The sequence below is a fragment of the Podarcis liolepis genome (assembly GCF_965112155.1).
Source record: "Podarcis liolepis genome assembly, chromosome: 1".
In the NCBI taxonomy this organism is placed as follows: domain Eukaryota; kingdom Metazoa; phylum Chordata; class Lepidosauria; order Squamata; family Lacertidae; genus Podarcis; species Podarcis liolepis.
In genome coordinates, this window is record NC_139554.1 from 120189735 (window position 1) to 120209839 (window position 20105).

A 20105-nucleotide genomic window follows, 5' to 3' on the forward strand; every position below is an offset into this window, starting at 1 on the left:
ACAAAGGGGGTGATGAAAGATTACTTCTTATACCTATAACCCACACCCCTTAAAGTACTCCTACATGGGCCTCCTCGTACCTTCAGCTTTGCTGAGGAAGTCTCACTGATCCTAAGAAAACTCCAGAAATTCTAGTAAGCGAATGAAAATACCCCTGCCAAAAAACAAAACAAAACTGCAGGTGATTAAAATTCTGCTTGTTGCCTCTGTGAAGTAAGAAACCACAATCAATACCAGAAACTCAAGAACAGATATTGTAGAAACCCAGCAGCAGCTCAGTAGCATTTTTCCAAGTAGGAAGTCATTTATAGAGCAATATGCAAGGGGAGAGTATACCAGAAAGGAACAGTTCATCAAATAAATCCTAAACATCAGTACTGGAGTCTTGAAGTAAATAGTAAAATCCTCCAAGACACATCAACAGTCTGAGGCAGAATGTTTTTTAATGCAGGCAGTTCGAATCCCCGTGACGGGGTGAGCTCCCATTGCGCGGTCCCTGCTCCTGCCAACCTAGCAGTTCGAAAGCACGTCAAAGTGCAAGTAGATAAATAGGTACCACTCTGGTGGGAAGGTAAACGGCGTTTCCATGCGCTGCTCTGGTTCGCCAGAAGTGACTTAGTCATGCTGGCCACATGACCCGGAAGCTGTACGACGGCTCCCTCAGCCAATAAAGCGAGATGAGCGCCGCAACCCCAGAGTTGGTCACGACTGGACCTAATGGTCAGGAGTCCCTTTACCTTAAATACATTGGCCATTTACGTAATTGTGCCTTTCTTATTGGAGCAGGGGGAGAAATGCCAACCATTCTATCTCATCGAAAGTCATCCATGTTCCCTTACTGGCAGATGATGCTGGGCATCAAACTGGTGCATCTTACATGTATAACACGTTCAGACAGTCCCTATAACTGCATTTTCCCAATAATCCCCCCCCATTTAAAAATACTCCACCATTTGGTAACTAAATACTTTCCAGAAATAAATCTTTTGGGAGTGATGTTTCATTATATACTTGACAAAGACGTTGAAATATTTTTTAAAAAGATTTTGCAACATCCAAGGTCTCCCAGCAGTACATTTGCCAAAAGTCAAAGAACCACAGTCGGGGTTAGGTTTTGTTGTTTGCTTCTCTGAAATCTTCCCGTCTTCTATTATCTACAACTAATAATACGCAGCAGGTGTTACGCCAAGCTTTGTAGGCCAACAGATTTGCCTTCTGCAGTCAGAGAGCAGTAAGGTGCTTCCTGTAAGACAAAAATGCATTTTTGTCTTTCCCTATGATTTAGATGCACAAATTACATTGAGTTTCCAAGGAAACACCCAGCACTGGCTGTAATCTATTCATTTTGGGGCAACATTACACATTCAAAGCAAAAGTAGACGTAACTTAAGATTTCGCTGCAGCATTAACTATGACATTATCAATGGGACGGAGACTAGCAGAGATACTCCCTCCTCCTAGCAAACAGTAACATGCTGTCATAAAGTTCCCAGGCTTTAGAGGCTGAGTTTTCAACTCTTCCTGGATTGGGAAGAGACACCTAGACTTCGTATCTCCAACTCCAGAGGAGCAACCCACCTCCAATATCTGCAAAGCCCTCTGGCTCCATCTTCTTCTAAGGACACAAGATGCTACTCATCTGTTGGACAAAATGCAGCCGTCTTCCCTTCTGAGTGAGGGATGTCACATTTCCCCAGGAACATTCTATACTGGGGAAATTTCCATTTCCCCTGCAGGCAATGAAACTTGTTTCTACTACAGCTGCTGTGCAGATTGTAGCTGCACTAAGTATTACAGGCACGGAATGGATTTGACACATGGCAAGAAACATGAGAAGTAGCAGAAAACACACACAAACACTCATCCCAACCATCTTTTAACTGTTTCATGCAAATTTTATGTCTCCAGCACTGGAACACACCTCCGATTAAGAAAAATAAATGGCACAGTGGAAAGGCTACCCTTTTGCCTATCATTCTTTGATGGTTTCACTTCTTACTTTTAATTTCAAAGAACTGCCTCCATGTTTCCTAGCAAAACTATTGACTCCCACATTAGAGTGCTTTGCACAGTCGTGTGGAAAGGTCTTTCTGTTTTTGACTCACTCGCTGTTGGCCTGACGATAGAATGTATGCTATGTTTATACTAAGCCATAAACCTGTGGAGATAACTCACATTGTTCCACAGATAGTGTAGTTCCTGATCCCTTCAGTTCAGCTTAAAAACTTTTCCACTTTACATCACACCTAGCTGGGATGACAAACAGAACTTTGACCTGTTAAACACAGTGAAAGGCTTTCCCCTTCCAAAAGGGGCGTAGGCAACCTCGGCTTCAAATTTGCTTTCTTGCCAACTTCTGAACGACTGGGGCAATTGCAACTTGCGTGAACTTAATGTAGGACTTCAAAGCAGCATAAAACTGGACCTCTGCAATCGGTAAACGTTCAGCGTTTTCAAAGGGTCTGTGCCACTTTTCCAGGAAAATGCAAATGTAAATATTCTTATAAACTAATCTTCGTTACTTAAGCTGCAGCAGCCTGCCCTACAGCCTGCCAAAGGAATCATTCTCCAAACCTGCTTTAAAATACAGCTTTAATTTGGAGTCTGTCTTTCAAGCCATCAAAATCAAGAACGAAGTCTGCAGCTCTAGAATTATGTGACACTTTTTTCCAGACACTTTTTTCTCATGGCTAAAGGGAGCACTGGGGGAAACCCAAGCTGCAATGCCCCCCCCCCCCCCGTTTTCTATTAAACAAGCCACTGCGGGATTGGATTAGAGACAGAATGGTTTTCCAAAGAGAAAAGCTTAAACAAATCAGTTCAGCCTGTAGAAAATGAACTTGTGCTCCAGACATGTCTGCATTAGGGACTTTCAACCCTCAAATTGCCTTGTTATCAGCGCCAATACACCATTACGCCTAGTGGTACTGAAGACAGGTCGCCATAATCTGTGCCAGTCCTTTAAAGTTCAAGTGTATTGTGTGAACTCATTTCCCCCCTTCTCCTTATGAACTGAACAACTTGTTCTGAAGCCATTACACAAACAAAATGGTATTCAAATGAGAAACTGCATGCTACTGAAAGAACGAAGGGCGTAAAAGAGAAGCTCTACACCCCCATCTATTGGATGCTTAGCTTAGAACTTATTGAAGAGCAAACCAGCACCATACATAATACCTGCTGGAGGACTGATAAACAATGAATTATGCATTCACCCTTTTCTATGCATTTTAAGTACCACCAATGATGGTATGATATCTCTACAATATTCAAGATTTATGTGCAAAAGTGAACTGCAGTTCCCACGGCCATTCAATGGAAGCCTTCTTCAACCTGGCTCCCTTCAACTGTTTTGAACTACAAGTCCCGTCATCCCTAGCCAGCATGGAATGATGGCAGCTGTAGTGCAAAATCATAGAGTTGGAAGGAACCCTGAGGATCATCTAGTCCGCCCCCCTTGCAATCCAGGACTATGCAGCTGTCCCATACAGGAATTGCACCTGCAACCTTGGCGTCATCCGCACCACACTCAAACCAAACGAGCTATCCTCCCATAAATGTCTGAAGGGCATCAGGTTGAGAAGGCTGAGCAGACAATACTGACCCATGACTGGACTTGGCATAGGAAGCATTCTATGATCCTATGTTCTTACTTTGGAGTAGGGCTGAAACTGAGCTGCCTAATTCAGTTTTGGCTTCATTCGCCCTCAGCTGTATGTCTGCTCCAGCCAATTTGGTGCCTTTTCTTTTTAAGCATAATGAAGTCCCCCCCTTAAACTGTACATATTTTATTTGCACTTTTTACATAAAATATGCACTTCTCAATGCTTTTCAATGCACTTTCCTGTAAACCACGTATTTTTTGTATTTGCTTTTTGCACATCAAAACAACGTCGCAGAATCCTGAGAAATGTGTGATCTATCAAGGAGTTGCATTCTGATCTGTACAAATTCTTGGGAGCATCAGATCAAGTCAGCTCCCTGTAAAAAGCAGGCCAAGCAAGGTCCTCCTATGAACATCTTCCTAGTAGCATACTGGATTCTGGCTCATGCTGTGGAACCAGAGTGTCGAATGCTACTAAGGATATCCAGAGTTCCACAACGTGCATATACCGTATTTTTCGCTCTATAACACGCGCCCGACCATAACACGCACATAGTTTTTAGAGGAGGAAAATCCGTAGGCATGCCACCCGTAGGCATTCCCTCCATAACACGCACAGACATTTCCCCTTACTTTTTAGGAGGAAAAAAGTGAGTGTTATGGTGCAAAAAATACGGTAATTGAGGATCTGCAGAAAATTCCAACAAGTTAAAATGTCTGCTCCATATTGACCCTAATTTCTTACCATTGCCAAATGCATCAGTAAAAGATCAACTGCACACAGGCTAAGTGTCTAGAAAGACCCAGTTGAAATGGTATAATTTGTGTTAGTAGCTGTTTACTGAAATGTGCAGGCAACAACTGAATCATTAGCATTGCAGCTCCTACCTGCTGACAGATAATGCCAGCAGGAACATTCAGCTAAGTGCTTATCAAAAGATGCTAAACTGCATTTACCTGTATGTCATGATCACAACAACTGCACAATTACATTCATAGAACTAGAAAAGTGTGAAATGAATTCACTTAGCACAACAAAGGAGAACTTGCCTAATTGTACATTACTCAGCTCTGAATGCATTAATACCTATATTCACTGTTACATTTAAGTGTGCAAAATCCTCTCTGCAGAACAACTACAAACATCCTTTCATTCCTACTTTCAACGTCCTTCTTTCCCCACCACAATTTGAAGGTGGAGGAAACAGGACTGAGGGAACAGCATTCTGCCCAAGACCACTGCTGGACAGAGACGGAGAAAAGGGATACATGGCTAAAGCCAGGACGTCAATACCCAATCCAAGTTCAATCATATTGACTGTCAATGACCTACAAAGCTGCAAAAATAAACCTACACAATCTAGCTTTTTGGTTCACTTTGCTTATGATTCAATGGTACACAGCTGCTTTCACTCTCCCCTACTTAGGTTAGGGGTGGGAAACCTGTTGCCCTACAGATGTTGTCTGATTACAACTACCATCATCCCAGAACCCTAGTCATGTTGACTAGGGTTGATGAGAGTTGGAGTCTAAGAACATGTGAAAGCCCAAAAGGTTCCCCACCTGATTTAGATGCATAACCTGTAAAGCTGTCTCCCCCAAACTGCAAACCAGGGTATGTGAACTGCAGTAAGGGAGAACTGTTCACGTTAAAGCAGGCATAGGCAAACTCGGCCTTCCAGATGTTTTTGGCCTACAACTCCCATCATCCCTAGCTAACAGGACCAGTGGTCAGGGATGATGGGAGTTGTAGTCCCAAAATATCTGGAGGGCCAGGTTTGCCTATGCCTGAATTAAAGGCTCCCATGAACTCAAAGAACCCACCCATGGAGGCAGCTCTCTGCTGCATCTTCACGTGGTTCTCTGACCTTCGTTCTTTTCAATCAGCCTCCTCAGACACAGGCAGTTTAGTTGAGTCTCCGCACTGGAATAAACTGGAGTATTCAAATCCAACAGAAACAGACAGAAGAATCACATTACATCTCCCAATGAGTTTGTTCTGATATTGACCTCTTTGCAGCCAGAGGCACGCACAGAAATACACCAAAGTGGGTGATTCTGACTCACATGCTAAAGACTCTGGAGGCAGACCAGTGCACAGACGAAGGTGTAGCTAAGTCAGTAGAGAATGAGACTCTGAATGTCAGGGTCGCAAGTTTGAGCCCGGTGTTGGGCAAAAGATTCCTAGAGGGTTGGACTAGATCAGCATTTCCCAACCTTGGGCCTCCAGCTGTTTTGGGACTACAACTCCCATAATCCTCAGCTAGCAAGACCAGTGGTCAGGGGTGATAGGAATTGTAGTTCGAAAACAGCTGGAGGCCCAAGGTTGGGAAACACTGGACTAGATGACCCTCATGATCCCTTCCAACTCTACAATTCTATAATAGAGGGTTGCACTATCTGGCGAGCAAAAGCGTCCCAAATGCCAGATGGAATGATCCAACCTCATCTCCCCACCCCCCAACCAAACCCATTTTGGGGGTGCAATGAGAAAGCCCTGCTGTACGAGTGGAAGCCTTTGTTCACAGCTTGGGATTCCTTAGGTGCAGCCATCCCAGAAACCCTCCAATTTTAATTCAGAAGTTGAGGTTGCTATTTTTGTGGAGCCAGGAAAAAGAGAGACATTCACATGGTAGAAGTAATGAGGCCTACAGGAGAAGGGCAATTTGGGTCTATGGTCACATTCATATCATGCATTTAAAGCATGTGACCTTACCCCCCCCAAAGAATCCTGGGAACTGTAGTTTATGCCTTACAGGGCTAGACTTCCCAGCACCCTTAATTTCCCAGAATTCTCTGGGGGAAGTAATGAGCTTCAAATATATGGTGTAGATATGACCAAAGGATGGTATCTAGTTAAACAGTTCCACTACTGCTAGGATGTATAGCTATGTAATGGAACTTTCCCAGCCTCTCCTCTCACTGTGTTACCCTAAATATAGTCCATGGGTTCCCCTAACCCTATGCATAGAACATCCTTGCACTAGTGCACCTGTTTAGCTGAATACCACCTACATCTTTTATGAAGGCATTTTGAAATGCAGCAAAATGGGTGCACATGTCAAGCAGCCTCTGAAATGACTTCATACTTTTTACAAATGAATGATATGCTCCTTTTATTATTCTCAAGAAGAGCCAAGTCCAATTACTGGTTCGTAGGACAATCCACTCTTTCCACCAATAGAAGAAACCACATGTAGAAACCACAAACCTGTTATACTTTTGCTCAAAAATCAATGCTCTGAAATGTTCCTTAAATAACCCTCTTTAATATAGTTTTTACGGCATAGCATGAAAAGTACTAAGCTTGTTGTTAACAGATTTATGTTGCTTTTTAGATCGATTTAGAAGGGGGGCATAATACAGTAACATTTAATATAACCCACTGTAAAATTAGGAATACACACCTTCTAGAAAGGATTTTTAAAGTCTCAAACACTTCACACATGTTTGCTCTGGATCTCAGAAGGATGCAGTTAACCCCTTATTATATTCAGCAGTAATAACAGAACATTATCACTGTCGAAAAGCAGACACTGGAATATTTGAAGAAGAAAAAATATTCTCAGAAATTCCCAAACTGTACAAACTATACAAAAGGATAAATATACCCAAGCTACACTCACTTCCCTGCACTTTGCTTACAAAATGCTAGCATAAACCAAGTCACTAATGACTTTATGGCACACCAGCTTTAAAAAAACACTCTAAAAACCAACTTCATAAATATTTGCAGGAGGTCACATTAGGCCATCAGATATTCAAACTGCCATTAATTTCATGTACGTGAATTCTGATGAAACCATGGCCTCTAAGCTAATGCAATGTTCTTAAAAGCACCCTGACGCCTGACAAGTGGAAGCAGTCTGTTTTCCATCCTTTCGTACCTCACAATATTTTATCTTGACAGATGTTTGCCTTTTTCTGCCTCACTTCCATTCTGGCATATGTCATCCAAAGACAGATGGTTTAAACAAGGAAACATCTGCAGGGCTGATTCAATAACTGAGGAAAAGGACGATTAAATCATCTAATATTCCATGATGCACTTTAGATATGCGAGACCCTTAAGCATTAGCAGTTAAAAATGTGACATATTTGTTTTTAAGTTCAGATATACTGGGCTGTATTCAGTGGTGCACTTTGACAAATGGAAGGACTCCTTTTATTTGCATAACAGTGTCTTTGATCCGGCAGACGTCTTCACTAACTGAAGGGGAGAGGACAACATTTTGCCAGTTTCCATCCTTCCCTCTGCACTACTTTCCATGCTGTTCTGTCCCCACAATCCCCTGAAGATAAGGAGGGCTGATGGGAACTACAGGGAGAAAGACTAAATCATTAAAAACCATATCCCCACTTCCTCCAATAGCAGAAATATCCACAGAATCAAAAGCAAGAATGGATTAAAAAAAATCACAATTGGATCAAACCCAGTCGATTGTGCATTTGCAATGAGTACTTTATAACTTTTTGGTGTTGTCTGGCATTCGCAGATAACCAAAATATTTAACGTACCAAATTTTGTAATGGATACGCTAACTATACATATCTTCACAATGAGAATCACATCATAAATATTCTGAATTATTTTTAAAGAATAAACAAACACACTCTGTCTGTGTTTGATAAGCAGCTTTGGCTTTAATTCAGCAGTTACTGTCAACAACTACATTTCAAGGTCCCATCCAATTATGAGTCAAGGAACACCAACAAAGAAGGAAAAACATCAACATCACACAAACTATGAGGTGGATTCTGAAATAAATACAAAGCATAACTTCCACAAATGTGCTGAATTATTCAACAGTATACAAAACTTACTATTTCTTGGGCACACAAACATCCTTGAAACCAAGGGTGAGTTCACACATTACTTAACACTTGATGGCTAGAAGCTACATGTGAACCAACTCCAACTCCCATCAGACTTAGTCAAATATCTTCATCTTCCCTTACCCTCAAGCCCACACACCCATCCCCAAGTCTGCATGGAGAGCCTTCTCAGTCATGCACAGCGCCAAAGGGGGTGAACATGCACCCCCCCCCAAAAAATAAGGAACTTGCTCCCCACCCCCAATTGCTGGACTCCTGCCATTAACATTTGCTGCTATTTTGCTTTGAGTTTTTACTGTGTGTGACACAACTCAACCACTAAGAATTATACTTTTCCCCTTCTGTGCCCCCTTTTTCTGGTGCTGCCACTGTTCTCAGCGAAAAAGTGCTTTTCTTTCAGCTCATAGGCAGCGGGATGTTGTAAACGTTCTGAGACTGAAAACTGCTCTCAGAAAATAAGGTGCTCAAGAACATTTCACAAATGCTAAAAATATAGAATCATAGAATTTTAGAGTTGGAAGGGATGCCAAGGGTCTCCAGTCCAACTCCCTGCAATGCAGGAATCTTTGGCCCAATGTGGGGCTCAAACCCACAACCCTAAGATTAAAAGTCTGGTGCTCTACCGACTGAGCTATCCCTGGTCAATGTTATTCTCACACATCTCTCTTTGATACCCCTTGCAGTCACTTCACTGGCGACTTTAAAACAGAATGAAAGCACAAGCCAAGCCAATTGCCTTAGAAAATATTTCTACTTACACCTCCCATTGTAATTCCATCAATAAGCGCCACGTATGGCTTCTGGCAGGTGCCTGTCAGGACAGAAACAACACATTTCGTGAGGAGAGAGAGACTTTGTGCTGGCCACCAGGCCATGGCTTTTTCCACCTGCCTTGCCCCAGGTGGAGTCTTCATAAGAGAGTTGTTTCCAGGTGAAGAACTGTGAGGGAAGAGACTCTGTGTTGGCCATCAGGCAATAGTCTTTCCACCTGCCTTGGCCCCACCCGCCTAGGAGCCTTTCCCAGACCATGACTTTAAGAATAGCAGAAACAGCTGTGAAGAGAGTTCAGGGATTTATTTATTTTTTAAAAAATTATGTTGTGTGTCCTTGTTCTCCATTTGATCTTTTCATGTGTTTTTGTATGTTTTGTGGTATTTTATGCATTGTGACTTGCTGTTATTTTTACTGATTATAGTTTAGTAATTATTTACCCTTTAAAAACTGGGTACATCATGCTGCCCAACTGATGGGCAAATATGACCTCTCAGTGACTGAGATTAAAGAACACCCCTTATATTCACAGAAAAATATTTTTAAACGAACCATAAGGGCAGTGGCAACTAAAAACGATCTAAACTCTATGTGCACATCTACATGCGCCCCGTTGTATTTTAAACTTAGAGAGGTCAATGAACACATATCTTATTTTAATGAATTGACTTTTGCACAGCTTCGAAAAGCTTTTACAGAGCTACGACTAAATACAATAAGCTCTGCTTATAGAGATGGGAGACATAGAGGCATACCAAAAAACGAACGTGTTTGCATTAGGAGATGTTCTGAAGTAGAGGACCTTATGCATTATATCTTGCACTGTCCGTTATATAATGATGCAAGAAAAAGATTTTTGGTACCTATAATGACAGGGTCCCCTGGCCAGAACCCCCTTTATATGATGTTATATCTCCTTGCAGACACAGATAAGTATGTGACCTGGCGGGTAGCACTTTTTGCAACTGCTGCTAGGAAAATTAGAGCAAATTATATAGCCAAGGTAGCCATTAACTGTAAAGGAGATGAATTTATTTGATCCTATCTATCTACCTCAGGCTATGCTCTATCTTTGTCACCAAACTCTGAGTATAAATTGCACACTGTATTAATTGATATTGTTTTTAACATTAGTGACCATGTGATGATTTTAGCTTATGAATTTTATCATTTAATGTTTTTATTTGTACATTGGGCTACTTTTATAGCTTTGTTTAGAGTATGTAATGTTTTAATAATATAAATGTTTTAAGTCTTTTTTTACCAATTCAGTATATTTTATTTAATTGTCAAATAATTCTGTGTACATTGCGGCAGCCTTTGGCTATGTGCAATAAAACTGACTGACTGAGACTATAACAGTTAAGTATAAATTGTTTCATTACTATTTTCTGATATTTAATTTTACTGTTTACCATTATATTCTAATGGATTATTGAATATTGCTTCATTTGATGCAAGTTTCTTATTTTAAAGTTATGTTTTTATTATGGCTTTTTTGGTATTGGATCAGATTGTTATTAGGTGTGTGATCTTTGCTGTCTATTTTGTTGTTTCTTCAGCTTGTAAACCTATGTGGGTAATAAAGGAAGGTGGTATACAAATTAAAAGTGAAATGAAAAGACATATATGTGTTTAAAACTACACAAAGAACACTTCTGCAAGGAAAGACCTTGTGAAGCCTGATAATATAACTTGAATATTCAAATTGTTGACCAAATTTTACAGCACCTTAAACATCAGCAGACAAAAGCATATGCCGTAATAAACCTGTTAACCTTTAAAGTAGGCACAGGGACCCTTTTTCAGTCTGAGCACGGCATTCCCTTCACAGCACCCTTTCCAGGTGCAACAAGTCATTGGTGGGTATGGCTAGGCAAGTGAATGGAGCAACAAATGCTAATTTTACCCTAGCATACTATGATTATTTCTACACAGGCCCCTCTCTATCACCCATCCAAGTAGCAAGAAGCATTGTCAAAGTTGGGACACACACTGCACTCGGGTATTTAGGGTGAGAAGCAGGACCAGTGAATGGGGTGGCCTGGGGAGACTTCAGAGGGCCACACAGAGAGATGTGGAGGGCCGCATTTAGCCTGAGATTCCCCATCCATGCTTTAAAGTGCTGTGGTGCCGCCTCTTTTTCTGAATATAAGATTTGGATATTTAAAACGTTCTTATGCCACCATTCCGTTAAAAAAACTCCACACAGGGCAGCTCACAACAGTGATAAAATAAGGAATGAACAGTAAAACCAAACCAAAGCAAAAAACACACAAAAAACCTAGCGATACCAGGGATGGGATGTGGCGGGGGTGGGAATCAAGTGATTAAAGAAGAGCTTAGTGTTTTGTTTTTTTAAAAAAGATATTTATTGAATGTTTTAAACAGTAAATCACCAAACACATAAAATACCATCACCAAGATAGAACAAACAAAAAAAGAAAGAAAAAAGCAAAAAGATTAACACAGAGTAGAAAAAAAAATACAACAGAGTCAAGTGTCCAAAAACCATATTTCCATAGCCTTTCGGACTTCCTCGCATCTCCCTTTCCTGCATTCCCAATTATAAAATTATAAGCAGCAATTTATCACCTTGTTTCAGCTCTTATTTTGTGATTTTCAACTATTATGTCTCCAACTTTAGATAATTTTATCAAATACTTAGATATTTAATTTAGACATAATGTTAGTCCAAATTTCATCTTTGTTCTTAAACATCACTTATTCTCATATTTCTTTCAACTAGGTTGCTGATGCCATGTTGTTTAAAGAAGAGCTTAGTGTTGAGCTTGGGTAATAAAAAGTTATTTGCCTGGCACAAAGAGTATCTGAAACTAGACGCCAGGCAGGTCTACCTATACAAAGCATTCCACAGAATATAGCAGCATAATAGATCAGGTGTGGGGAAGCTCAGGGCCAAGGGTCCAAGGAGAGCCCAGGCTTCTTGCATCTCTCACCAGGCCACACTTCCTCAACCGCTGTGCTTCACCCCCAGAGTGCTATTGTTCTCAAACAACACCACCTCTTGTTTCTCAGGATAAAGGCTAGTGGGGAGCGTGTGAGCATGTGCAGAAACCACCTTACCGCACAAGAGGAAAATGTAAGTGTGTTGCTCCACCTACTTTTGCTCCTAGCCTCACCTACCCCTGGCACATGGCCCTTGGAAGGTTGTTAAGAAAGGAATGCGGCCCTCAGACTGAAAAAGGTTCCTTCCAGTGTATGAAAGAAATACCGTGGAGTATTGGCGTAAACTGTGGAAACTGGCAATACTATTCTTAGAACAATTTTTAAAATGAATGGTGACGTGTTACCAACCACATAGGTACTAGTGTGAAAATGCAGGGTAGGGAAGGGGTTTAAGAAGGGTTACGTCTAGCTCAGTTGGTTAGTGTGTGGTGTTGATGATGCCAAGGTTGCAGGTTCGAACTCCATATGGGGCAGCTGCATATTCCTGCATAGCGGGGGGTTGGACAAGAGAATCTTCAGGCTCCCTTCCAACTCTATGATTCTATGCCTACTCAAATTAACCTCTTCCTTTAAAATTACTAAAGTACTTTTAAATGACTGGTATACACACCGATAGCATTGTTCAAGGCGTACTCTTCTCTGAAGAAATATTGTGGCATCCCTTCTCCCGCTCTTCCTGCTTCAACGATAGCTAGCAAACAAAACAAGTGTCAAATTTAGCTACCAAAACACTTAACTGTCTGGAATACCAAGAAATGTGACTGCAGCAAACTTTCATGATCACAATATATGCAATCCAAGTTGGTGGACACCCAAATTCTGTAATTTAACTAGGTGCGATGTAAAGAAGCACTTTCTTTTGTCTGTCCTGAATTTCCCAACATTCAGCTTCATCGGATGGCACCAGATTCTAGAATTAGGATAGGGGAATAAAAAAACAACAACCCTCTGTTCACTTTCTCCACACCACAGATAATCTTATACACCTCTGTCATGTCTCCCTCTGCTCTCCTTTTCTGTTAACTAAAAACCCACAAGAAGAAGAAGAAGAAGAAGAAGAAGAAGAAGAAGAAGAGGAGGAGTTTGGATTTGATATCCCGCCTTTCACTCCCCTTCAGGAGTCTCAAAGCGGCTAACAATCTCCTTTCCCTTCCTCCCCCACAACAAACACTCTGTGAGGTGAGTGGGGCTGAGAGACTTCAAAGAAGTGTGACTGGCCCAAGGTCACCCAGCAGCTGCATGTGGAGGAGCGGAGACGCGAACCTGATTCCCCAGATTACGAGACTACCACTCTTAACCACTACACCACAAACGCCCTTTCCCTACAAAAAAACCTTTCCCTACAAGGGAGTCTCCACCCCTTGATCATCCTGGTTGCCCTTTCCTGAAACTATTCCAGCGCTACAATATCCTTTTTGAGGTGAGGCAACCAGAACTGTACAGAGTATTCCAAGCGCAGTTGCCCCACAAGTCTGTATTACTGCATGGGCAGTTTCATTTTCAGTACCTTTTCTAATGATCGCCAATATGGAATTCATCTTTTCCCAGCCGCTGTAAACTGAGACAACTTCACTGACCTATCAACTACAAGGCCAGTTGTTCCTGGTCAGTCACTGCCAGTTCAGACTCCGAAAGCATATACGTGAAATTAGAATTCATTGCCACAATGTGCCTCACTTTACACTTGCTGACAATTAAATGCATTTTACTGCCCATTAACCTAGTTTAGAAAGATCCTTTGGGAGCTTCTCCCAATTTATTTTAAGTACCTTGAACATTTTGGTATCAGCAGCAAACTTGATTAACTTCATGCTCATCCCAACTCTAATTTATGAACCTGTTAAAAAGCACAGGTCCAGCACTGATCCTCGGAAGACTCCATCCCTCCAATGGGAGGACAATCCATTTATTCCTATTCTCTTCTTCCCATTATGAACCAGTTCCTGGTTCATAACAGAACCTTCCCCTTATCGCGTGACAGCTAAGCTTACCCAGGTGTCTTTGCTGAGGGACATCATCAAAAAGCTTTTGAAAGTTTAAGTACTAAATGACAACTGAAACTTCTGAACTCTCAACTTTTTGAATACTCAAAACCTTACCTTTGATATCACCTCCTGCACAGAAAGCTTTGTCTCCAGCTCCCTTTATTATTATTAAAAAGGTGTCAGGGTCCTTCTCCCATTTCTACAAAAGATAAAACATGTTGAATGTGGGCCCTGATAACAGAAATAAAGCAGGCTAAGGAAAAACAGCAGGGAACAGTTCAGCATTTCTGTCTCATTGGCTGCTTCTACACTGGAAGCTGCTTCCACTCTCGTTATATCTGTATGGTAGAAATACATATTTTTTGGGGAAACACAAGGCATCATATAGTTTCACCCTAATTTCCTTGGGCCAAAGCCACATGCTCTATGAGACTCCATACCACCTCTCTCTTCTTGAACACAGAACAACCACCTTTGACCCATTCCCTTGTTCAGAGCAGTGTCAGCACTAAAAGGGGTGTGGGGAGAACCCCAAAAGCTCTCTAGCATATGCTTTGCCTCTTCCTCCTTTCGATACAGATTGCAGAAATGACACACCTTCAGGATGAATCTCAGCAACCTGTTGAAACCCTGAATCCACACGCACTGCACTTCCCCCTACTGAGCCATGGCTGAAGCAGATGATAGACTAGAAGTCCAGGAAAGCGACAAAAGGCCCTGGCTTCTTAGGATCCCAGTGAAGTTTGTTTATTTGATTTATAGCCTGCCCTTCCTCCAGAGGAAGTCCAGGGAAGCCACATCTCACTTCCCTCTGCCCTTCTCCCCTGCCTAACTTAAGGAAAGCTGCAAAGCCAAACAAACCCCCAGCCAGCCTGAGCCCTTTCCTATAATGTTGACTCTGCAGATGGCAAGGGGAAATATCCATCCCCACCACTTCCCACCTTGCACAGGAATCCCCCTTGAGACATTTCCTTTTTCCAGAGGGAGCGGTCACACTCATTCTTCTCCCTCCCTTGAAGCAATATTCACTTGCTTTCAATACTGCCTTTCTTGGCCCTGCTTCCAGGCTTCCCCCTCCCCTTCCTACTACTCTGCCATTTAAATAGGGATTTCTGCTGCTACAAGTTTGGCTGTGGGACACCACAGGGTACGGTTGCTGCCACTAAGACCACCAGTATAATTCTGTAAATATGGTGAAGATGAACATGGTGTGTGTATCTCAGTACTGCCTGTTACTTATTCAGTGAGCGTAGATAAAATCCACTACCAGTAACAGCATTTCCGCTGTTCTCATTTTCAGGTCCTTCCCCAATCTCCAGTACACCCCCAATTAAATCAGAAGGATGGCCATAAAATTAATCTGATTGCTGGTTCATCCAGAGTCCTTGGCTTGGTTTGCACATGCATGCTCATCACTGAATCCAGGGCAGCTGTCTACCAACTCCACCTGGTACGCAGGCTGAGACCCTACCTGCCCGCGGACTGTCTGGCCAGAGTGGTGCATGCTCTAGTTATCTCCCGCTTGGACTACTGCAATGCGCTCTACGTGGGGCTACCTTTGAAGGTGACTCGGAAACTACAGCTAATCCAGAATGCGGCAGCTAGACTGGTGACTGGGGGCGGCCGCCGAGACCACATAACACCGGTCTTGAAAGACCTACATTGGCTCCCAGTACGTTTCCGAGCACAATTCAAAGTGCTGGTGTTGACCTTTAAAGCCCTAAACGGCTTCGGCCCAGTATACCTGAAGGAGCGTCTCCACCCCCATCGTTCTGCCCGGACACTGAGGTCCAGCGCCGAGGGCCTTCTGGCGGTTCCCTCATTGCGAGAAGCGAAGCTACAGAGAACCAGGCAGAGGGCCTTTTCGGTGGTGGCGCCCGCCCTGTGGAATGCCCTCCCATCGGATGTCAAGGTGATGGACAACTACCTGACATTCAGAAGACATCTTAAGGCAGCCCTATTCAGGGAAGCTTTTAATGTATGATATTTTAGTGTTTTTTGGTTTCTGTGGAAGCCGCCCAGAGTGGCTGGGAAACCCAGCCAGATGGGCGGGGTACAAATAATAAATTATTATTATTATTATTATGAATGAATGTGAGGTCAAGACATGGCTTTTGTTAGTGAATGAGCCATCACAGATCATACGCTGCATACAGAACTTTCGCACCACCTCAAACCCATTGGTTTTCAACAGAGGCAGTTCACACATTCAGCTGCAAGTGTAGAAAAAAAGTGATGGGCTATAGCCGTTGCCCTTGAATGGCCTCCTCTGTCAATCCACACACTGTGCCCACAGCACTGATTTAAAAGAAAAGCACCAACCTTCAGTTGTGGATACATCTGTCGAATCATGGATATATTCAATGCATTCAGAGCCTTGGGTCTGTTCATGGTTATAACACCAGCACACCCCTGTTTTTCCAAGAGAACCTCAGAGGAAGAAGCTGTCGTCTTGGACATACTCTGCATATTTGAAAGAAGAACAATAAGTAAAGAAATAAATCAAGGGACTCAGCCACATTCGTCAAAAACAACATTCTGAATGTGTTATAAACACGCAACACCAGATGGCACCAGAGAGCAAAAAACAATCAATATGATTTTTACATAGCGGGGTTTTTTTTCTTTTGTTACAACGATTTTATTTCTGACTTGGGGGTGGTGTTCCTGTGTGTAGACCCAAGCTGCTAATTTGCAAGTTGGTTCCAGCATGCAAATTATTTAGAGCAGGGGAGGGAAAACTGGCTCTCCAGATGTTACTACTACTCCCATTCTATATGGCCATTCTGGCTGGAACTGATGGGAGCTGGAATCCAAAAGCGTCTAGTTTTCATGCAGAAGGTCCAAGGTTCAATCGCGGGCACCACTAGCTGGGATAGACTCCCTGTCTGAAACCCCGGAGAGCTACTGCCAGATAATGCGGAGCTTGGTGGACCAATAGTTTGGCTTGGTATAAGGCAGCTCCCTATGTTCCTATCTAACTACTTTAGGCTCATGTATGAGCTTATGCATGCCCACAAGTGCTTTCTCCTGCCTTTCCCCTATGTGAACAGTATACAGGAAGCCCACAACTTATGAACATTTGACTTGTGTGCATTCAGCTTTATGCGCTTGGCGAAATAATTTTTTAAAAATTAAAAAGTTGGTGGGCGTTCAGGAAAAGACTTTGGCAATCCCACCAGCCATTACACCCAATGCGACTTTGGCTTTAGGTGAGATCCCCGGAACATAAGTTGTGGGCTTGTTGTATCATAAATTGCCTTTGAAACTTGTGTTTTTGTCTTCTGGAGAGGTTGTTGGAGGAGCGCAATTCAAAAGCCCCCATGGGCTTGCTGAAAACAGTTTACATATTGAACATTACCAAACCCACATTAGCCTCCCCAACCTGAAGGAGACCTCCACACTTACCAAATGTTCTACAATGACCTGTAACCTGTTGAATGGCTTCAATCTGAAACAAGAAAATCAAGTTCAGCCATATCTTCTGCCACAGCCTATGTAAAAATGTCAAGCAAATCAAGCACATGCTTTTGTCAGCCTCACCTACACTATAAATTTAAAGCAGAAACAGCAGGGGGGGACTTTCTAGAGTAGTTTATTAATCAACCCAGGGAACTCTGAGAATTGTAGGCTTGTGCGGGGAGTACTCCATATTTATTAACATGGGTTTCCCCCCCACACATCCATTTTATATTGTGTTCTAGGTGCCAGACAGAAGCTTTTCTCTTCAACCAGGTGTTGGCTGATTAACATTATATAGCTTTTAAAATGTTTGTGGGAGAGGGGCTATTGGTTTGTTTTTGTTTTATTATGTATGTTGTATTTTGATGTTGAGAACCGCCCTGTGATCTTCGGATGAAGGGTGGTATACTGAATGAACGAACAAATAAGCATCATTCATGTGCAAACTTTAGGACAAATGGACCAGCTTTCTAAAAAAATAATACATCTTCCCTACGTTACCTTTCCTATGTTGTGCTTTTGGTACACCTTAACATAAAGACAAATGTGCAAAAATTAAATTTGAAATGATTTTCAGCCAAGAAGGAAGCATTCCACATAGCAGGATAAGCCTTCCCACACTCCAAACTTTTTTCTTCTCATAGGGCTCATTTAACTACTTGGTCCCTCTTTAAAGCCCCAACTTTAAATTCAGCCAATGAGCTGAGCTGACATCGCCGCAAACACATCTGTTCAAAAACAAAGGGCATGAACCACAAAGAGCTGCTTTCATTTGAAAAGAGATTTTGTTCCTGAATCTTGGCAGCCCAAAGCGCCTGTTCCCGTCTTCCATAAGTTTCCTTCTCCGTTTTCGTGACCTAGAAAAGAGTTCCTGATCTTAACACTGTCCATTCCCCTCTGGGGCATTCATGGTCAGAGGCACTGTTGGGAGGCACTCCTTATGGCTGAAAGGCCAATTGTAAACCTACTGAACCTCTTGGGTTTGCCGATCAGAAGGTCAGCGGTTCGAATCCCCATTATGGAGTGAGCTCCTGTAGCTCTGTCCCAGCTCCTGCCAACCTAGCAGTTCGAAAGCACACCAGTACTGCTGCAGCGGGAAGGTAAACGGTGTTTCCGTGCGCTCTGGTTTCCGTCACAGTGTTCCGTTGCGCCAGAAGCGGTTTAGTCATGCTGGCCACATGACCCGGACAGCTGTCTGTGGACAAACACCAGCTCCCTCGGCCTGAAAGCAGAGATCAGTGCCGCACCCCATAGTCGCCTTGGACTGGACTTAACCGTCCAGGGGTCCTTTACCTTTTATATTATTATTATTATTATTATTAATTCAATCTGTATACTTCCCTTCATCCTAAGATGTCAGGGCGGTTCATGGAATAAAACCACAAAAATGCTAAAAACAAAGTACAAAAACAAAAGAATACACACACACACACACACCCTTCCCTCAAACACATTTAACAGGACTGTTAGTAAGCCAACGGCCTGGTTGAAGTTTGTAACATCAACCAGGACGGTAATAATGAAAGTGTTCAGCGAAAGCTACGCAGCGCAGGCCCCGCTACTCGGGAGTAAGCTCCCACTGCGTTCAAGGCTACTCCTGAGGAAAGGTAGGCGGGGCTGCGCTTCTCGACGCCGCTCTCGGCCCTCGTCCCACTCGCAGGGCCGCCGGCCTCGTCTAACCTGGGAAGCCTCCGCCTCAACACCGGAGCCACAGCCGGCAGCCCCATCCTGCCACCGGCGCTCTCTCTCGCCCACTAACGCACGGCTTCTACGGGTATGAGGAGAGGAGGCCGGCAGGGCGCGAGGTGATGACATCACGTGGCTGCGCCGCTACGCGCGCGCACAGCTGACTCTTAGCTCGTAAACGGTTTGGGAAACTTTTCAGAGCACAGAGTTCGCGCGGCCTAGAGAGGCCGGGGAGTGGAAAGGAAGCAAGAGATCAAGTAAAAGGAAAGAGCCGCGTCGCATAGCCCGGATGCGGCGTTTCCGAGTTCCCTTTGGCAACACAATCCTGACCGTGAGAGCTGCCCATAAGTATCAATGGGGGGAACCTTATGACGTAGCTGCGGCTGGACAGCGGCAATGGGTCTTATTTTGCGCGATTTAAATTTTTTTTTAAGCCTTTAAATATTTTTGCAAGGGAGTTATGGCCGTGACCGCAGGAACGGTTTACGACAACCCTGCCATGTAGTCCATTCTTAATACACTACAACCAAGTCCCATTGAACCCAGATGCGCTTAAGAAGATTGCACGGGAAGCTGCACACAACCCTTCAGTGTAGCCCATGCTGTTGCCTCCACGTTGCTGAGGCCAGGCAGAGGCTCACGGCCGCCCTGCAATGGAGCCCACTGCTCACACTGCAGGTGGGATACAGAGCTTTGTTTGCGTTTCCAGCCAACACCCCCCCCCCAAAAAAAACCCCACCCCACTCTCATTAGATTGCAGCAAAGGTTGATCTATTGCCCTCTCTTTAGTT

General features: G+C 43.2%; 1 protein-coding gene across 1 annotated transcript in view; it reads right to left on the minus strand.

Annotated features, from left to right (window-relative positions):
• The window catches only part of HIBCH (3-hydroxyisobutyryl-CoA hydrolase), a 54164-nt gene extending 34651 nt beyond the window's left edge, over window positions 1-19513 (minus strand). The window contains exons 1-6 of the mRNA XM_083470074.1: window positions 19309-19513; window positions 17575-17617; window positions 16489-16629; window positions 14281-14365; window positions 12792-12872; window positions 9199-9251 (exon numbers count right to left, since the gene is read on the minus strand). Of these exons, the coding sequence (XP_083326200.1) occupies window positions 9199-9251; window positions 12792-12872; window positions 14281-14365; window positions 16489-16629; window positions 17575-17617; window positions 19309-19355 (450 nt within the window). The 5' untranslated portion in view covers window positions 19356-19513. The remainder of the gene's footprint in view (window positions 1-9198; window positions 9252-12791; window positions 12873-14280; window positions 14366-16488; window positions 16630-17574; window positions 17618-19308) is intronic.
• Between the last annotated feature and the right edge of the window lie 592 nt (window positions 19514-20105).